At 37.3% G+C, this 20,596-nt stretch overlaps 1 protein-coding gene across 2 annotated transcripts; it reads left to right on the forward strand.

The window, feature by feature from the left end:
• The first annotated feature begins 352 nt into the window (after positions 1-352).
• On the forward strand, positions 353-6,884 carry LOC129880347 (E3 ubiquitin-protein ligase BOI). Of its 2 annotated transcripts, none has more exons than XM_055954335.1 (4): positions 353-742; positions 1,759-1,905; positions 2,262-2,623; positions 6,168-6,884. In XM_055954335.1, the coding sequence occupies exons 2-4, from the start codon at positions 1,800-1,802 to the stop codon at positions 6,690-6,692; spliced, it is 993 nt and encodes a 330-aa protein (XP_055810310.1). In that variant the 5' UTR covers positions 353-742; positions 1,759-1,799; the 3' UTR covers positions 6,693-6,884. The 2 variants fall into 2 exon arrangements, with proteins under 2 accessions (XP_055810310.1, XP_055810311.1); XM_055954336.1 differs by lacking the exon at positions 353-742 and adding an exon at positions 789-874.
• Positions 6,885-20,596: the final 13,712 nt, after the last annotated feature.

Here is a 20,596-nt window from a genome sequence, read left to right on the forward strand (position 1 = left end):
ATCAATATCTTTTTTTATTAATTTTAAATAAAATAAGTAGGCATAAGTGCATAATTTATAAGAACTTTTCTTTTCATCTTTGAAAAAATATAAATATATTTATTAAAATAAATAATGTATAACAATTAACAACAACTCAAAAAGTTTAAATATAAGTTTGGGATGATTTAAAGTGATTAAAAGTTGAATGTATTTAGTGAGATCATAAAAACTAAAAATTCATAAATAATTTAGTGACAAAAAAATCTATCTTTTTTTTATATTTTATTTTGAGGGGCATTAATGTAAAAAGAAAATCAACCCCATCTTCAGTAGTGATTTTAAGAGAATCAAGAAAGCATCATGTTGGTGGGAAAACCACAGAATAAATACTATATTATATAAAGGGAAAAAAATAAAATCAAAATCTTTGGGAAGAAAAGTCCTGCAAAATCCAGAAAGGAGAGCGTGATTCCAGCCATTTTTGCTTTTGCAATCCTTCAATATCTTGCTTTGTGGGCCCCCCCACCCCCAGCCACCCCCAACAACATTTTTGTCACTTGTTTTCAATTCTTGATCTTTCTGCAATTTCTTCTATGTAACATTTCCAAGATCGGATCTTTTTTTTAAAAAAAAAAACAAAAAACTGTGGGGTTTGGTTTGACTTGCATAGGAACTTGTAGGATCAAGATGGGTTCATTTCATTGAAGAAGTTTAACCTAACCAGCTATCTCCACACTCCTTTTTAAGTTCTTGGTTTTGGGTAAGCTTTATTTTTTAGTATTTGTTATTGCAGATTCAGATTAACTTTTGGGTCAGATTTATTGAATTGGGAATACAGTTTTTTTGTTGTTGATCTTGTGTTAGTATATAGTTCTATGAAGATCAAGATTTGGTATGTATTTTGTGGAAATTAGGAGTCAAAATATGATTCTTGTTGATAATAGGAGTCAAAATCCCACTTGTTTCACAGATTTCTGAGAATTTATAGTTTAATAAAACAATGTTTGTTGTTTCCTAAATTTCAGGATGTATTGTAGATGTAGAGATAGTGTTTCCTCTTTGTGTCCTTAAGTTGGTTTGTCTCTGTTTTTTTCAAATTTGCAGGCTTATCTTTTGCTTGAACTTCCTATGGTGACCTTTCGATTGAAATTTGGATATCACATTGTATTTGTTTACGTTAGACTTTTAAGTGTGGAGCAGTGACTTTCTGAATTTGTAGAGATACTGGAATAGTTTTATAAAAAATGGAATACATAGATATTCTGGCAGAAATGGATGGATTAGAAGGGGTTTCAGTTCTTCATTTCCTGGCAGTTTGGGGGTAAGGGGTGGGGGAAGAGGAGATGAATGGAGATCTGTTCATCTAATACGAGATAAAGTGAGCCTTATGGTTCCAAATCTTGTAAAGTAGTGAAGTGAAACGTAAAAGTTTTACGCGGTTGTCTTTTGAAAGAAAAAAAAAGAGGAACCAGTATGACTAGTATGGTGGATGCACTAATCATTCTGTCAGTTTTTGTGGTTAGGAGAAAATGATCAGATCACATAATCGCGAGCCTTGATGTGGCTTAAGATGACTCCTTTAAGTTTAAAGATAAAATTTCTTGAACAAGCTTTAATTTCTACAATTAGTCATGCATCTCAGTTTAAATGGAGAGTATGATGAGTAAATGTGGTTATTAAACTTTGATAGGTGTTAAATGACTTTTTTATTTGCTATATCCACATCTTTTAATGGTTGTTGTTAAACTTTGGTATAAATCGTTCCTTAATCTGCAGGTGAACTTGCTCAGTATCTGAGTAGATTTTTCCTTCAGAAAATGTATAGAGGCAATGGCACTAACACTCAACTTCCTATTTTCGTGGATGAGAATGGTTTGCAGTATCCTGCTAGTGCACCAAATCAACTTCAATTATTTGGAAGCTGTGAGTTTCTCTTCTATTAGCATATGTAAATTGGAGTTAAAAGTTGTGGTATATTAACTGACATAGCAAATACTGGAACATTTGTGTACTAATAGAAAATATTTGAGGAGCATATGAACTCAGATTTGAAGAGGAAAACTTCATTATTATAGATTTCACATCTAAGTTTATGCTCAAGGAAATCAAGAGTCACTGGGATCTTGCAACAAATTTCTCGAGGCATCACTCAATTTCTAGTTTGATGTTTCCGCGAATTAGTTCTAGGCATGCTAGTCTTTTGCACCACTAATATACTCATACTGATATGTAGTATGTTATATACAAGCGTTTACAATGTGGTCTTTCTTTTGCTACAGTCCCGCTTGGATCCACTGCTGATCCTGTAAATTATTTTGTAAATGAGCATGCTACACCCCTGATTCGGCATAATAAACGAGGCAGGGAAGCAGAAGGTGTTTCCAGGCAGCAAAAGCTTCAAATTTCCTTGAATCATAATTTGGTTCATGATGACACTGAACGGCCAGCAAATGTTCCTGTACAAAATCCTGTATCAACTGGTTTAAAACTGTCATATGATGATGATGAACCCAACTCTTCTGTCACTTCTGCAAGTGGAAGTATGAATGCACCAGCATCAGTTATAATGTCTCTTGGTGACAACATTAAGACAGAAATGGTGCGCCAGAAGAAAGAATTTGATCAGTATCTTAAGACTCAGGTATGGTACAACATTTGCCTAAATCTGACATATTTGCTTTTCTGGTGGAACTCTTTTTCTTTTTTCCTTTATTTTTTTGGGGGTTGGGGGTTGGGTTGTGTGTGTGTGTGTTTGGGAGAGGATTTTTTGATTTGCCTAACCGAAATTAAAGCATATATGTTTGTTACAAATATATTACTTTCTGTACTTTGATTATTCTATTTTATCTGTGTCGCTCTCGTTACTTGCTTTCCCATATCGTTTTGAACTTCTTAGCCTTATCTAACCTCTGTTTATGCTTTTATTGAGCTGAGGGTCTTCCGGAAACAGCCGTCCTACCTTGGTAGGAGTAAGGTCTGCGTATACTTTACCCTCCCCAGACCCCACGTTGTGGGATTTCACGTTGTTGTTGTTGTTGTTGTATGTTTGTTACAAATGTTTTATTCTCACACAAGAACTTGGTAATACTGTCTACCTGCTCCCTAACAGTCAGTAAGGACTTGAGCTAGATGAATTTGTTTTCCAACATAAATGGCCATTTTAGGGAAGTGCCAAAGTTTGTACCATTTACTCATTTTTATTATGCTTGCTTCTTAATTCCTATTTTCTTCTTCTTTTTTGATATAAAGAGACAAGAACATTATATGTCTGACAGAGTTCACAGCATCATTTACATGTCAGCTTGGGAACATAGTCTCCCAAGATACTCCTTGCACTAAAGAATCAGAAAACTTGGCTAAATTATGCACAACAATAGTAAAGGATTTCAGAACATACAAAATCTACTTTCTCCACAGTAGAAGCCATATGCCAAATCTGCTCACATGTCAGTCACATTCACTTCCCACGGGGCACACATTTTCTTTCTGAGTAAGTCGACCACATGCTTTGCATTGGACAAGATTCGCACTTTCCTCCATCTGTTTTGTATGGCCTTCTTAACACCCTCAACATGGTTTCACACCTATGGACCAGTGAATTTGGAGGTCGACATAGTACATGACCGAACTATCCACCTTCTCTCGTCTTATCCTTGGTGTGTTCTACTTGCAACTTCTGCCTAATGCAGTTATGTTCAATCTTGTCTATTCTTGTTCAAATGCATATCCATCTTAGCATTTACTTCTGTGCAACACTTATTTTGTAGATGTATTGGATCACATAATATTGATGGTCTTTTAACTATTCTATAGAACTTACTTTTCTCACGAACCATCATTTTAGTAGGCCAATCATGTCTGCTTCGTGTTTAGCCATGTTTAATCAAATGAGATCAAGCAAAGTTTGGAAGGTTCTTCACCTTGCATGTTGAAGCTTCTAGAATGTGGATTTTTCTATGGCTAATTTTTTTTTCGGGAAAAGGCATAAATTCCTCCCTGAAGTTGTACTGAAAAGTCAGTTACACACTTAAACTATCATGGCGACCTATTACACACCTAAACTACCTAAAAACGAATTTATTACCCCCTGAGATGTATGACACCACTCTCACAGTATGTGGTGTATTACACTCGCTGCCACGTCAGCGCCACATCAGAAATTATAATTTTTTATATCTTTTTTTATTAATTAACTCTTTTTTATTAATTATATTTTATACTAATTAACTTCTAATTAATTATTAAAATTCTCAAAACACCACCCATCTGACCCACCCTCTGTAGCAAGAAATTTCAGCTAAATCCAATAATAATTCCTGAAAGAATGCACAAGAAATTTGATACTTTCAGGTTTATTTGATTTCCCTTTTGTTTAGAAAAAAAAAGAAGAGTCCCCAACGGATCTCAACACAATTCAACACAAATTACCACCATATATTAGCACATTATACTTGAAAAGAAAAAAAGGAGCAAAAGCAAATTTCAACTGTATCGAAATTTCTTTATTTTGATAATTTCCTTTTTTTTTGGAATAATTTCCAGCATTTTCTCAGCAAGAAAACCGATCGCAACAACAATTAGGAGGTTTAATTTGCTTGAATCTGAACAATTTGAGTGAAAGATAATTTCTGTTCCATATCTAAAGTGGAATAAAAAAGAAGTTTGACTTGTAGGTTTTTAGTTAGAATTCTTTTTCTTTTTAATGAATTTTGAAAGAAAAAAAATCAAGAATCAAAATGGAGAGTAAATGGAGGTGGGTGTGAATAACTTCTTCTTAATGAGTTTTGAAAGGAAAAAAATCAAAATTCAAAATGGGGAGTAAATGGAGGTGGATGTGAAGAAGAGGGTAGGTGGGTGTGAAGAAGAAAGGACGTGGGGGGTGGGGTGATTTTGTTTTTTTAATTTTAGTCTGATGCGCTCTTTTTTTAATTTTTTTAAATTTTTTAAATTTTTTTGCCACGTCAGTTTTAGGGGTAATAAATTCACTTTTAGGTAGTTTAGGTGTGTAATAGGTCACCATGATAGTTTAAGTGTGTAGTTGACTTTTCGGTACAACGGGGGAATTTATTCCTTTCCCCCTTTTTTTTACTTTTAGTTTATAAGGAATTGTTCCCATATAGAGTTGCAAACAGATTTTAAGCCCTAAAAAGGGTGAGACACTCAAAACTACTATCCAGGGCTTCAGAGATTGGTGGTTCTAACCCATTGAGTCACCACTTCTCTATCGAAGATTGATGCACATATGCATTAACTTGCTCTCTCTAAGCCATTGGTGGGACTAGAGAGGGGAATGGAAGGCGGAGGACGATGGGTGTGGAGAGAGAAGATGATGTTTGGTACCTTTTAGCCATTTTAGCATTAGTTAGTTCCATCCACACGCTCAAATCCAAGTGGGATTCTCACTTTGTGCCATGTCAACGGGAGGTGTTTAATAGGGGCACATTTTGAATATAATTCGAGTGTCCAGACGGTCACCTTCTCAGTTGAGGTGTCTTGATGAAAAAACTAATACCAAGTTTGAGGGGCTATCTATGTGTTTGGCCTTCCATTCTCCTGAAACATTGAGCCTACATTATATATATATTTTTTTGAGAAGGATGAGCCTAGATTATATTTGTTTGTATTAAATTATAAATAAAAACATATCGACAACTTTTAGAAAGAAGTTGCAGGATATCTGGAAGCAGTAAGAAATTAACATAACTTGGCGTTATTTTAGAATTGGTCGGATGCCCACCTATGATACTGTGGTCTTATTAAATAAAAAAGAAATAACATGCAGTGTCTTTATAGAAAGCCATTATAAAATGTGTGGATGATTAAGGAATTAACAAGGCCTGAGTGATTTTTCCCTTCGAAATTTGTCAGACATACACCTACATATATTTTGTTCACTATAAAAAAGGAAATAATACTTGGCGTCTTAGAAAATAAGTTACAACATGTGTGGTAGGAGCAACGAATTAACAAAATGTTAGTGTTTCTACGAAATTTGTCTAATATCGTGAATTTCTATTACTATTAAGTAGGATTATGTTCACAACATAGGGAGTAATACTTTTTTGAAGAGGACCTAGTAACATTAGCTTCTGTCTCTCAAGAACACCTAGGAATGTCCAAATTATTGCAACATCATATGTTACCCAAGTTAATTTAATGTCGTTAATTGCTTTTACCTTTTACAGGAAGAAACTTGGGCTAGAGGTGTGAGAGACATAAAGCAGAGACATATGGCTTCACTACTGAGTGCAGTTGAGAAAAATGTTGGCACTAAGTTGCACGAGAAGGATACTGAGTTAGAGAACATAAATCGGAAGAACAGAGAACTAGTTGAACGGATGAAGCAAGTAACAGCAGAGGCACAAAATTGGTGTTACAGAGCCAAGTGTAACGAATCTTTAGTCAGCACTTTAAGAACGAACCTTCAGCAAGCGATGCAATCTGCTGAACAAGGAAAAGAAGGGACAGGAGACAATGAGCTAGATGATGCTGTATCCTACAATAGGCTCAGCAATATCCCTAGTGGTTCTGGCAAGTGTACATCGACGAAAAAAGGCATTATCTGCAAGGTATGCAAATCAAAGGAGGTATCCATCTTATTGATGCCTTGTAGACACTTGTGTTTATGTAAAGATTGTGAAGGATTAGTTAGTGTATGTCCTATCTGCCAGTTGATGACAAGTGCTAGTGTTGAGGTGTTCTTGTCTTGAAATATGAACAAAAATAACACTGTGCTAGTGTTGAGGTGTTCTTGTCTTGAAATATGAACAAAAATAAAACTAAGGCAGAAGAAATAATCTCACACATTTTAGATGATTATTGTGGATTTACTTACTGTACAGAAGCAACTTCTTGAAATTGGAGTTTAACTATCATGATGATTGATTAGATTACTTTGGCTATCATTTATTTTCTACTTTAACGGTTATTTGTGTTTCTTTTCAAAATTTGATTTGCACTAGACAGCCATGGATCATATTTTGTTAAATATTAATCCTCAAATATGAGATAAACAATATAATCCTCAGAAATAATACCTATTAATTAAACAATGGTACAAGTAGCAATCAGTTTTGTTGCATTTGAGGATTGGTTCGCCCTTTGCAACCAAAGATTATATATTTGTTATTGAAATGCAATGGTTTTTTGTTAGAAGTTGATCAGATCTTTAATTATTCATGCAAGAACTTTTCAATTTCAAAAGGCATAAAATGTTGATATACACTTTAACATGGCCTCAATGGGCAACATGAATACTCTACTCCAACTTTGAGGATGCACATCTTTATTATGTGCTCATTGATGTGCATCCTCAACTCGTTTTCATTGTGTTAGTTGAACACTTCAACTTACAAAATGATCATCTAGACACTTTTATAATTTTTGTGTCACGTCAGTATGAGGTGTTCACGAGATACAGTGGAGATGAGTTGAGGTATCTAGATCTTACAAAATGACCATTTAGACACTTTCATAATTTATGTGTCATGTCAGTATGGAATGTTCACGAGATACAATGGAGATGAGTTGAGGTGCCTAGATCTTACAAAATGATCATCTAGACACTTCCAAAATTTATGTGTCACGTCAGTATGGGGTGTTCACGAGATACAATGGAGATGAGTTGAGGTGTTTAGATGTGCATTCTCAAAGCTATAACGTTTAGTTGTTAGTAGATGCCAAGTTAAGGAGTCTATCTATGTGTTATGTCATCCCAAAACCCAATGTCAATTAATGGGTGTAGCCAGATAATGGGGGTTCATTCTAACCCATTATTACAATTTTTTTTTATGTATATACAGTAATTGTTGAACCTCCTTTGACTTCTTCATGTGTTTACTTTTCATATTTTGAACTCCCTTAGTGAAAATCTTGATTACGCCGCATTTAACGAACATAACAAGAAAAAATGTACTTGCCAATGTAAAAAGTTGGTCCTTCGTGAATTTCCAAAGCTCCAAGAGTAGTTTGAATAACAAGTTGGTTTTAATATGAATCCCTTGAAAAATTTGTTAAAACAACTTGTTAGTTACTGTTACTCTGAAATGTAGAGTTATAATTATACGAGTGCTTACAATTACAAACTTTCATTTGGTCATATCTTTTGTATTCAAGGAATTAAGCTTGCATCAATAATAATGAAAAAGAAATGTGAACACCCTTAAGAGAAAGCAAATAAAATAGAGTTTCTCTTTAGACTATTTGATATTGTGAACTAGTATTAAATAATATTGAAATGAAAAGGAGATGTTAACATTGATGAGTAGCTAATCAATGAATGAATATAAAACTATATTTTGTTTGGCCAGTAAATATCATATAGCAAATTTTGAATTAAACTTGGCCTAACCCCAACTATTTTGATAGGAATTGCTAAGTGAGCCTAGAGTTTTAATTCGAGCACCTTTAACTTAAGGCATGGACATAAATTGTTTTCTACCTACTTGAAATATTTTAAATCTTAGATTAAAAAATTATTTATATTTTGTTCTGATTAATTGTATATATAATAGGATAAAATGCTTTGCTTGAGTGGTAAGAAGTAATTATCAACGTTGCTTTACAAACATTTGTTGTCTTCAAAGATGTTTATGTTTACCAAAAATTATTTCACATTTGGCATGGTAATCAAATTGTTGACGTATGAGATTAGAATGAGATCCATTACTCCAATGTGTAGGGTGATTATTGTTGGAATATTATTTTTTTATAGTTTCATGGACTTTACAACAATCAAAATAGAATATAAAGAGTTTTTAAGAACTATGCACTGATGTTTACAAATATTTATATAATCTCTTCATTTATTAGATAATTAAAAAATTATTTTTTAATAAACATTGACTAGTAGTTCGAAAATGTCACGATTCCGATCCGTCATGACAGACACCTACACTAACCCTCCAGTGAGAGAACCAATTTTACAGTTCAAGCTATCACACTTGTGAGATATAACAGTTAAAGATTTGCGGAAGTGGGAATAATTCAAGAGATCATACTGAGTCCCCATAAACTCAGCAAACAATCTAAACAACAACTGAAAATACGAAAATATTCTAGGAACTGAAATTCATCGTACCAAAATTCTAACTAAACATCAGTATAAGTAGAGGGAAGCACTCCTAAAATGTAGTCATAAAACTAAAACAGTGTTTGAAGACTTAGTCCTAAAAAAAGGACCAGAACAAAGGAGAGTCCATGACAGCTTGAAATAAACAGCTCACCCTTGAACTCGAACAAGTCTCACTCTTCTAAACGAGGTCTCTCCGCAGCCGGCTGAATATATCATGTACTCAACAAAAGGCAGAGAAAGTGTAGTATCAGTACAGAAAAGCAACAGTATACTGGTAGGATCATGTAGTTAGCCAGTAAGCGGATCATAGACAAGTAAACTCAATATGACAAGCACATATATATAGAATAAGTTAACCAATCTCATTTTCAACAACATTCAGCAAGATCACAGTTCAATAACTTCAACATAATGTAACTTAACAAAAGGGTCCTCTCATCGGACTACAAACATTCAATTTTATGTCGGAACGTGACATCCGATTCAAGGTTTGTGTCAGAATGTGACACCCGATCTAGATATATGTCAGAACGTAACACCCGATCCAAATATGTGTCAGAACGTGTCATCCGATCCCAATCAGGCAACCAGGTACAATTACATTCAGTATTCAATATTTTACCACCAAGAACAGGTTCATCACACAACAGGCCAGCAAGTGATCATTTCACATATAATTTAGTATGTTTCCCTACTCATTTACACATATACATATCATGAAGCAATTTAAAAAGTATATGAAACACATATGGGAAACAAAATCATCACCTACCTCGATTCAAGCTTCAACAACTCTAAGATGCAAGAGCTTTCCCTTTCCGAGTTCTTTCTGCTAGTTCTTGGTCTAAAAACAAGTCACATGTATGCAAAGATCAATAAAATAGCCTAATTCACAAGAATTATAACTCAATTCTTACCCAAGTCCAACCCCATGATCCTAACTTCCATATTAGGGCTACTTCCCACAGTTAATTTTCAAGTCAAAACCCTCCCTCAAGATCACCCACCATAGATTATGGGTTTTAGGAATCAATTCACAAGTTTAGGGAGTAATTTACTTACCTTTGACACAATTTGAAATGAAAATCAGTAGAAAATCGCCCTAGTTTGTTTCTGGTGCGTCAAGAATAAAGTGAGAATAAAATAACCGTTTTGGGGTTTCTTTCCGACTTAAGCCGCGTCTGCCTAGCTCTGGTGGGAGAAATCCCGCTCTGGCGGATTTCACGGAAACAGTGAGCTCGGAGTTTGAGTTCCAAGCCCCCATTTCACAACACACCCCTTTTCAAAGACGTATTAAAATATACCCTTCACGCCAAGTCAAATTCAGAGAGTTTTACTCGCCCAAATGCGATTCCGCGAAGCCGTAAATGTTTCGTATCGTCTATCACCTTACCCACTTAAATTAGAGATTCGATCCCCCACCATTCACATGATAACCCTAGACCTCACCTGACTCAGATTTTGTCCAAGTCTGGCCTAGGCTAAATTTTTTCGAAGTTACTATCCAAGGTTTCTGGCCCGAAATCCTTTTTCATTGGCCTATTCATAACAACGAGAATAGATCGTCACAGAAAAAAACAAAAGAATAGCTAGCTCGTTATGATATGTTATTTTATATTAATAATGATTTAATTTTATTTTTTACTCTATCAACGCATATAACTATATCCCATGTATACTTCCTCATGAACGGATTCGAGTGTGATTAATTTTGTATGACTTTTGACGGCTAAGTTCGCTGGCTTAAAATCCAATATATCTTTCGTATTTTGATCGATTGGTTAAAATAATTATATTCGCCAATCAAATATATGTGTAATATTGTATAAAAAAATATTGCATGTATATTATATAATAATATATAAAAAATATAATTTTCCAGACTATTACTTTGATGGAGGCTATACAGTATTGTTATTCCTAATTAGTTTGCTCAATTATGAAGTATAGAACTTAAGGAAAACAGCTAATTATTTATCAGCTAGAATTCAAGGAAAGCTAACTATTTATCCAAAAAATAAATGTATGTTGTTTATTTATTCAATATTAGATGAGCTCCACCACTTTATTTTAATCATAGAGGTAACATTGTATATAATTGGTTAGGTGCATGTTATTTGCAATCATTATTATTAATATTTCTAATCTAATAGAAATGCATGTGCATTGTGTTTACATTTATCCAGTGTACCTCAGACGTTCTTTGTTTGTTTATTATTTAATTGTTTCAATGTTCTCCGCTTATTAAAAATAATAACGAGTCTCCATTTGTTGCCTGTTCATGGAATCTATATCTATATAATAATGATAATTATATTAATAATAGAAACTAAACTTACAATGAGTGTAAGAAACTAAATACAATACAGAATTATATAAGCAATAAAATAGAAGTATGATGATTAACAGCTGTCATGAGGATTAGAAAAGGTATTACACTAAGAAAAATGATCTTTTATTATCACTTATACATTAAATAGAAGAAAATATTTTTTCTAGATTTTTCATATAAAATTAAAAAATCTATTATATGAAAAATGAAGATTTCTCGTAAAAAAGATATAAAATTAAAAATAAATTTGTAAGGACTATAAAATCAAATCTCCCCCATAACACTATATATATATAACGACCCGTTCATGTTATCGATAAGCCATGAGGAAGGAATTTGGGTCAGAGAACTTTTGAGTAGTAACTTAGAAATTTCGAAACTAGGTTAAACTTGGACGGAATCTGAGTCCGGTGAGGTCTAGGAAAGTCTGGTAATGGATTGGAGTTGGTTTCTGAGTTTTGATTGCTTGAGCTAGTGGCTAAGACGTTAAGGATCCATAAGGCCTAAAGGAAGTGAATTTGGGTGAGGAGAACTCCCAAAATTGAATTTGGCGTGAAAGGATTTGGGTATGGGTTCCATGAGAGGACCATTATTGATTGTGAATTGTGATTGAGTATATTTATCTGTATAATGATTTAAGAGTTGGCATAATTGTGATGTGATTATATACATATATATTGTTGTCTTACTATGTTCTAGTTGCTTATTCATATTGCATTTACTGAAAATGGCCATGTGATCCTACTAGTACATGATGATTGTATACTGATAATGAACTTGCTCTTTATTTATTGAGTACAGGGCATATTCAGGCGGCTGTTGAGAGAACTCAGTTAGGAGATCATTGATCTTTCGGATTCAAGGGTGAACCAGTTCCTTCAGTCTGTCGTGGATTCATCTTAGTTCATAATCCTTTCTTCTCGAACTCAGACTTTCTGACTATTGATTATATTTATTATTTTTGGGGTCGCATCCCCTTATTCTAGACCTGTAGATAGAATTTTGGTACACTGACTTTCAGATTCTAGGGAGGTAATTTCTACATGTTTTGATAACATTATCTGAGTTTATGGAAACTCAACTTTTAAACTATATTATTTAAATTATTCACATATTTAAATACGTGTTTGGTTGATAATATGCTTTAGTTGTCAAAGGGCTAGTTTGGGTGCCACTCTTGACGGATCAACTACTATCGACGGTTCATGAAGAATTTTGCTGCTATTGCTATGCACTCGACTAGGCTAACTCAGAAGAAGGTATCTTTTCAGTGGACTGATAAGTGTGATCAAAAGCTCAAGATCTTTCTGACTACAACACATATTCTAACATTTTCGGTTGAAGGTAAGGACTTTACTGTCTATTGTGATACTTCACATTCGGGCTTGGGTGTTGTGTTGATGTAAGACAAGAATGTCATAGCCTATGCCTCAAGGCAGTTAAAGGTTTATAAGAGGAATTATCCAATGCATGAGTTGGAATTGGCAGCGATAGTATTTGCTCTCAAGATCTAGCGACATTATCTCTATGGTGTCAAGTGTAAGGTGTTCACTCATCACAGTCTACAACATATGTTCACTCAAAAAGATTTGAATCTGAGGCAGTGAAGGTGGATGGAGTTACTCAAGGATTATGACATTAACATTTAGTACCATCTGAGTAAGGCTAATATGGTGGCAACTTATTGAGTCAGAATATAGTTAGCATGGGTAGTTTAGCTTGTTTGGGTGTATCTTAGCGACCCCTGGCTAGAGAGATTTAGGCTTTGAAGATTAAGTTCATGCAATTGGGCATCTTAAAAAAAGGTGGGGTGTTAGCCAATATTAAAGTTAAACCCATTTTTATTGAGAAAATCAAAGCCAAGGAGTTTGAAGATGAGAGCTTGAGCGACCTCAGAAAGAAGACGATGTCTAGCAAGGATGAAGATGTTATTCTTGATGTTGGCAGTGTGCTAAGTTTTTGGAGAAGGATTTGTGTTCTCCGAATTGATGAGTTGATTCAAAATTTGTTGATCGAGTCTCATAGTTCCCGATATTCTATTCATTCAGGTATGGTCAAGATGTATCAGAATTTGAAATGGCTATATTGGTGGCCTAGAATGAAGAAAGACATAGCTGAATTTGTGGCTAAGTGTCAAAGCTGTCAATAGGTAAAGTATGAGCATCAAAGGCCTGCAAGTTTACTTCAGAGAATTTTCATTCCTAAATAGAAGTGGGAGAGGATATGTAATGACTTTGAGGGTGATTTTCGAAAATTTGTACAAAACACGCGTGAACAGTAACACGCGTGAACAGTAACTTTTTGGGCAGAAAATGCCCCTTTCTTCCCATTTCAATATTTTTCATCATTTGTTTGAGTTCTTGAACTCCTTGAGGTGATTTGAGAAGAGATTTTCGAGGCAAAGTGTTGGGTAAGTGATTTTTGACCTAAAACCTTCCTTTTTCATTAAGTTTTTGACGATTTTAACTCTTAAATTTTAGTTTCAAACCCCAAAAATCTTTGTTTCTTCCCTAATCCGAATTTAAGGAAAATTGTGATTTCCAACTCGTTTTGAGCTCTATTTTTATGGGTTTTTCAACCATGAGTTTCTTATTACCAATAGAATGGGATTGTTCAATAAATTTCCAGATTTGACCCTTTTCGAAAATAGTTAATTTTTGGACCATTTTACCCCCAGTTCCGAAACCTATCAATATGGGTGTCATTGGACTCCTTGTGACGTGTATGTTTCATTGTTGATAGTGGGTTGTCATTTCGGGCGCTGAATTCGAGAGTTGCTTGTCCGGTGGAGGTATTCGAGTGCGGTTTCGACAATTGAGGTAGGTTTGGCTATCTTTCTTTGAGATTGAGATGGGGTAATTAGTCATTCATATGTTATAGACTTTGGGATGGGGTTGTATTATGAGTTGAGAATGTTATATATATTGTGATGTCCGTGTGGAGGCTTATTTATTAATGTGTTGCCGTGACGGGGTTTATTTGTATTACATAGCCCGTGTGGGGGCCTTATTTGTTATCTTATTTGCTTTGAGAGCATGTGAATTATGATTTGCCTAAGAGAGAGGCTTGAGTATATTATTTGACTTGTGATGCCGCCTGAGAGATTGAGTTGAGGGTTTTGAGCATACTTGAGTATTGAAATATTGTTGAGAAAATGGTGAATATTTAAATGAAAGTGTGTTCTTCCCGTTACTATTTATTGAGGGTGAATATCATGTGTAGGTTAAGTTTTGAGAACTTTGAACCTTATACCACATGTGAGTTGATTATTACTTCCATGCATATATGTTTTGATGCATTCATCCTCATTCATCATATCATGAAATATGGGAAGTTGAGAAATATGGAAATTCTTTTTGAGAAAGAAAATGAAACACCTTTAAACCTTTGTATCTTGAGTCCCTGACCGAGGCAGTTTTCCGGCAGGGTAGTGGATGCATTGTGATCCCAACTTTTGTATCTTGAGTCCCTGACCGAGGCAGTTTTCCGGCAGGGTAGTGGATGCATTGTGATCCTAACCTTTGTATCTTGAGTTCCTGACGAGGCAGTTTTCTGGCAGGGTAGTGGATGCATTGTGATCCCTTGACCACGAGGAGGTGGCAAGGATAATGAGATATTGTGATTGAGGTATATGGTCTGCGAGACCCCCATGGGTCCTGCTTGGTAGCACAACTCGGCAGGTGTATACGACAGGCTGTGCGACAGTCTTGATTCCACCGTACCACCACATCATTGCATCATCATATTGCATTGCATTGCATTGATATTTGTGCTGCTTGAATTATTCGATTAATTGTGATTATGAATTGTTATTATGGGTTTACTTTACTCGTGCCACTATATATATAAACTGGCGGCACCGATGCCGAAGTGGGACTTTTCTGTATGCAGGTGGAAGCGTTCCTTAGTTTATTTCATAGGTTTGATTAATTCCTTATACTCAGTCAGCTAAAACCTACTGAGTACATGTGAATTGTACTCACCCCTACTTCTGTGTCCCTTTTTGATGCAGATACTAGTCGGGGTACCCCACGTGGCAGTTAATATTCTAGCGGATTGTGTATTCTCAGATTAGTGGTGAGGTCCCAGAATTCGGATCGTCACTAGTCTATCTTTATTTTTCAGTCTTTTGTATCATTTAGAGACTTATGTTGTATCTTCAGATTTGAACCTTGTATTAGATGCTCTTTATACTTATGACACCAGGTTTTGGGATAATTTCTTCATTATTTTTTTTCTTTTTATTTAAATCGTGGCATCACTTTCCCCTTTGGGAGTCTTGTATGAGTTTTATTTTTAAGGTTACACATCAAAGTGGGTTTTGAGATGTGTGCCATCATGACCTCAGTTTTTGGGTCGTGACAAATTGGTATCAGAGCACTAGGTTCACCGGTCTTATAAGTTAAAGAGCAGGGTGTCTAGTAGAGTCTTGCGGATCGGTATGTAGACGTCCGTACTTATCTTCGAGAGGCTACAAGATACTTAATAGGAAAATTTCTTTCTTTTTACTCCCTTCGTACGATTTATTCATATCAAGTGTTGTATACCTCTGATCTATTCCTTCTGCACTGATGGTGAGGACTAGAGCCACAATTACTGAGGGTGAGGCTGCACCTGCTGCCCGAGCCCTAGTACGCGGGCGAGGTAGAGGACGTGGTGGAGTCAGGGGACGTGGCCGAGCAAGGGGAGCGGCACCTGCTCGTGTTCGAGCTAGAGAGCTATCACCTGAGCCCATGTATGAGCATGAGGATGACTTAGAGCAGAAGACTGAGGAGCAGAGTCCATCCCAGCCTCCTGTGGTTCCCGATAGTGCTCCGATTCTTCAGGAGCTACTGGTTCGATTATTGGCTAGACTAGATGGTGCTCTTACCTCTGGTATTGTTTCAGGTGCTGTAGGTTCTCCTATCATAGTTGGTGCAACACCGCCAGTTCAGGGGCCTAGTGTAGGATTTCAGACTCCTGATTCATCTTCAATACCTTCTATTGCACCTCCGAGATTTGTAGCTCCGCCAGTTTCTGCTAATGCTGCCATGTCGGTAGCTGAGCAGAAGAGTTTCGAGAGGTTCGTTCGATTGGCGCCTCCAAGGTTTGATGGTAAAGCCGGAGAGAAAGCCTATGACTTTTTGACTGAGTGCCAAGACAGGTTGTTCAACCTAGGCATTTTAGAGGCACATGGAGTTGCTTACACTTCATATCAATTTGCGGGAGTGGCCAAAGAATGGTGGAGGTCAGTTCTTGCTCGTAGACCTATTGGTTCTCCTATGATGAGTTGGGAACAGTTTACTGAGGTGTTCCTTGAGAGATTTGTGCCTTATAGCCTTCGTGATCAGCGTAGGGATGAGTTTGACAGACTGGAGCAGGGCTCTTTATCTGTATCTGAGTACGAGACTCGCTTCCATGAGTTATCTCGTTATGCTATGTCAAGTATTCCCACCGAGTTTGAGCGGATTCGCAAACTAGTGAAGGGATTCGCCGGTTATCTCCAGGAGGCTACAACCTCTCTTGTATTGTCTGGGGGTACGTTTCAGAGTATTATTGATCATGCCAGGATGATAGAGAGTATCCGATGTGCTAGACAGGGCGGGGCCAAGAGGTTTCGTCGGCAGGGTCAATTCAGCGATCATTCCTCCAAGGGTAGAGAATATTCGGGTTCAGGAACCCATGGTTATCAGGGCAGACCAGTCCAGGCAGCTATTCAGGGTTCTTCGAGCTCCGAAGGTCGTTTTGACACTTCTAGTTATTCCCCACGAAGTTCAGGTCCTCGAGGTTGTTATGTGTGTGATGAGTTTGGGCATAAGGCCCAAGATTGCCCCAAATGTGCTCCTTCTAATGAACGGCCTGGGGCACCAGTTGTTCATTCTATAGATGCTCTAACTGTTCGAGGTTCTTCGCAGAATACTAGAGGTGGCACCCGTGGTGCTAAGGGTGGAGCACGAGGTGGTGCTCGTGGGGGTTCACAGGCTAAGGGTGACCATCAGTTATGCTATGCTATACCGGGTAGATATGAGGCAGAAGCCTCTGATGCAGTTATTACATGTATTGTTCCAGTTTGCCATCGTTCTGCTTCAGTATTATTTGACCCAGGGTCTACCTATTCTTATGTGTCGATTTATTTTGATGTGGTATTGATTATGTGAGTGAGTCCCTTATTGTGCCTATTACTATTTCTACCCCAATAGGTGAATCTTTAGTAGTGGATCGGGTATACAAGGGATGTTTGGTGATATTTTTGGGTAGAGAGACCCGTGCAGACTTGATTTTATTAGACATGCTTAATTTTGATATGATACTGGGTATGGACTGGCTATCTCCTTATCATCCTATATTAGATTGTTATGCAAAGATCGTGACCTTATCCCGGTTTACCTAGCGTGGTATGGAAAGCTAATCCGAGTTCATATCCTAAGGGGGTGATATCTTATATTCGTGCTCATCGCTTGATGGATAAGGGTTGTTTGTCTTATTTGACTCATGTACGTGATCTCACCACGGAGTCATCTCATATAGAGACTATGAGGGTGATGAGAGAGTTTATGAATGTATTTCCTACAGACTTGCCGGGAGTTCCTCCTGACCGTGATATCGATTTTGTGATTGATTTGGAGCATGACACTAAACCCATCTCTATTTCTCCTTATCGGATGGCTCCGACAGAATTGAAAGAGTTGAAAAAACAATTGGAAGATTTGTTGAAGAAAGGGTTTATTAGACCTAGTGTATCACCGTGGGGTGCACCAGTTTTATTTGTGAAGAAGAAAGATGGTACTATGAGGATGTGTATTGATTATCGACAGTTGAACAAAGTCACTATCAAGAACAAATATTCTCTCCCTCGCATTGATGATTTATTTGACCAGCTTCCAAGGTGCATCGGTGTTCTCAAAGATTGATTTGAGGTCGGGTTACCATCAGTTGAGAGTTCAGGAATCTGATATCCCGAAGACTGCATTCAGGACTCGTTATGGGCATTATGAGTTTGTGGTTATGTCCTTCAGGTTGACTAATGCCCCGGCTGCTTTTATGGAGTTGATGAACCGGGTATTTCGACCTTATTTGAACTCGTTTGTGATCGTGTTTATTGATGACATCTTGGTTTATTCCAAGAATGAGGCAGATCATGTTAGGCACCTGAGGACAGTTCTTCAGAAATTGAGAGAGGAGAAGTTGTATGCAAAATTCTCCAAATGTGAGTTTTGGCTTGAGTCCGTGACATTCTTGGGTCATATAGTGACCAAGGATGGTATTATGGTTGATCCAGCCAAAGTTACAGCGGTTCGTGATTGGGTTAGGCCTACTTCGGTTACTGAGATTCGGAGTTTTATTGGGTTGGCAGGCTACTATCGTCGGTTTGTTCAAAGATTCTCTTCTATTGCAACTCCATTGACTAGGCTAACTCAAAAGACCGTGGCATTTCAGTGGACTGATGAGTTTGAGGCGAGCTTTCAAAAGCTCAAGGAGTTACTGACTTCAGCACCTATTCTAGCCTTACCCGAGGAGGGCGTGGCATTTATTGTGTTTTGTGATGCTTCGGGAGTCGGCTTGGGTGGTGTATTGATGCAAAAAGGTAGAGTTATAGCTTATGCTTCTCGACAGTTGAAGGTACATGAGAAAAACTATCCTACCCACGACTTAGAGTTAGCAGCGGTGGTGTTTGTTCTGAAGTTGTGGAGGCATTATCTCTATGGAGTGCATTACGAGGTCTATACTGACCACCGTAGCCTTAAGTATATCTTTTCTCAGCCGAATCTGAACATGCGACAGCGTAGGTGGTTAGAGTTATTGAAAGACTATGACATTACCATACTTTATCATCCGGGAAAAGCTAATGTGGTAGCGGATGCCCTAAGTCGCAAAGCATCTAGCAGGGGTAGTTTGGCCTTTCTTAAAGCTGTGGAGAGGCCTTTGGCGTTGGAGGTTCAGTCATTGGCTAGACAGTTGGTCCGACTTGATATTTCTACACATCATGGTATTTTGGCCTTTGTGGAGGCTAGGTCTACTTTGATGGACCAGATTCATACACACCAGTTTGAAGATGAAAAGTTGAGGGCCATTCGAGACAAAGTGTTGAGTGGTGAAGCAAAATCAGCCTCTCTTGATTCGGAAGGAGTTTTGAGGATTAATGGTCGCATTTGTGTGCCCAAGGTTAGTGAATGGGTACGTATGATATTGGAGGAGGCTCATTGTTCCAAGTATTCGATTCACCCGGGAGTGGCAAAGATGTTAAATCATGACTTGAAACAACACTATTGGTGGTGTGGCATGAAGAGAGACATTATTGATTTTGTGGCTAAGTGTTTAAATTACCAACAATTGAAGTATGAGCATCAGAAACCGGGTGGTCCTATGCAAAGGATGCCCATTCCTGAGTGGAAATGGGAGTGTATCACTATGGACTTCGTGTCTGGATTACCCATGGCATTGGGTAAGTATGACTCTGTCTGGGTGATTGTGGATCGATTGACCAAATCAGCCCATTTCCTTCCGGTGAAGACTAGCTACAATGCGGATCAGTTAGCTAGGATCAATCTTCGTGAGATTGTTAGGCTGCATGGGGTGCCTATCTCTATTGTATCGGATTGGGGTTCAGTGTTCACCTCTCACTTTTGGAAGGCATTACTGCGTGGTATGGGTACGCGGCTAGAGATGAGTTCAGCATTTCATCCCCAAACCGATGGTCAGTCCAAGCGGACTATTCAGGTGTTGGAGGATATGCTTAGGGGCCTGTGTGATTGATTTTGGTGCCCGATGGGACCAACACTTGCCCTTAGTAGAGTTTGCCTATAATAACAGTTATCACTCCAGCATTCAAATGGCACCATTTGAGGCATTGTATGGTCGTAGGTGTCGATCACCCATTGGATGGTTTGATTCTGTTGCGGTTGATGCATTGGATACTGACTTACTTAGGGATGCTATGGAGCGGGTACGTTTGATTCAGGGTCGACTATTGACAGCTCAGAGTCGTCAGAAGAGTTATGCTGATAAGAGGGTTCGTCCCTTAGAGTTTATGGTGGGTGATTGTGTGTGGCTTAAAATATCGCCCATGAAGGGTGTGATGAGGTTCGGAAAGAAGGGAAAGCTTAGCCCAAGGTTTGTTGGCCCGTTTGAAATCCTGAGGAGAGTAGGTGGAGTGGCGTATAAGTTGGCCTTACCCCCTAAATTGTCAGCTGTCCATCCGGTGTTTCATGTTTCCATGCTTCGCAAGTACA

The sequence above is a fragment of the Solanum dulcamara genome, chromosome 2 (genome assembly GCF_947179165.1).
Source record: "Solanum dulcamara chromosome 2, daSolDulc1.2, whole genome shotgun sequence".
In the NCBI taxonomy this organism is placed as follows: Eukaryota; Viridiplantae; Streptophyta; class Magnoliopsida; order Solanales; family Solanaceae; genus Solanum; species Solanum dulcamara.

Bases quoted from the DNA above. Each gene is read 5' to 3' on its own strand.
- LOC129880347 (XM_055954335.1), top strand. From the start codon at position 1,800: ATGTATAGAGGCAATGGCACTAACACTCAACTTCCTATTTTCGTGGAT. The intron at 1,906-2,261 runs GTGAGTTTCTCT...CTTTTGCTACAG, and splicing joins ACTTCAATTATTTGGAAGCT to TCCCGCTTGGATCCACTGCT. The intron at 2,624-6,167 runs GTATGGTACAAC...TACCTTTTACAG, and splicing joins ATCAGTATCTTAAGACTCAG to GAAGAAACTTGGGCTAGAGG.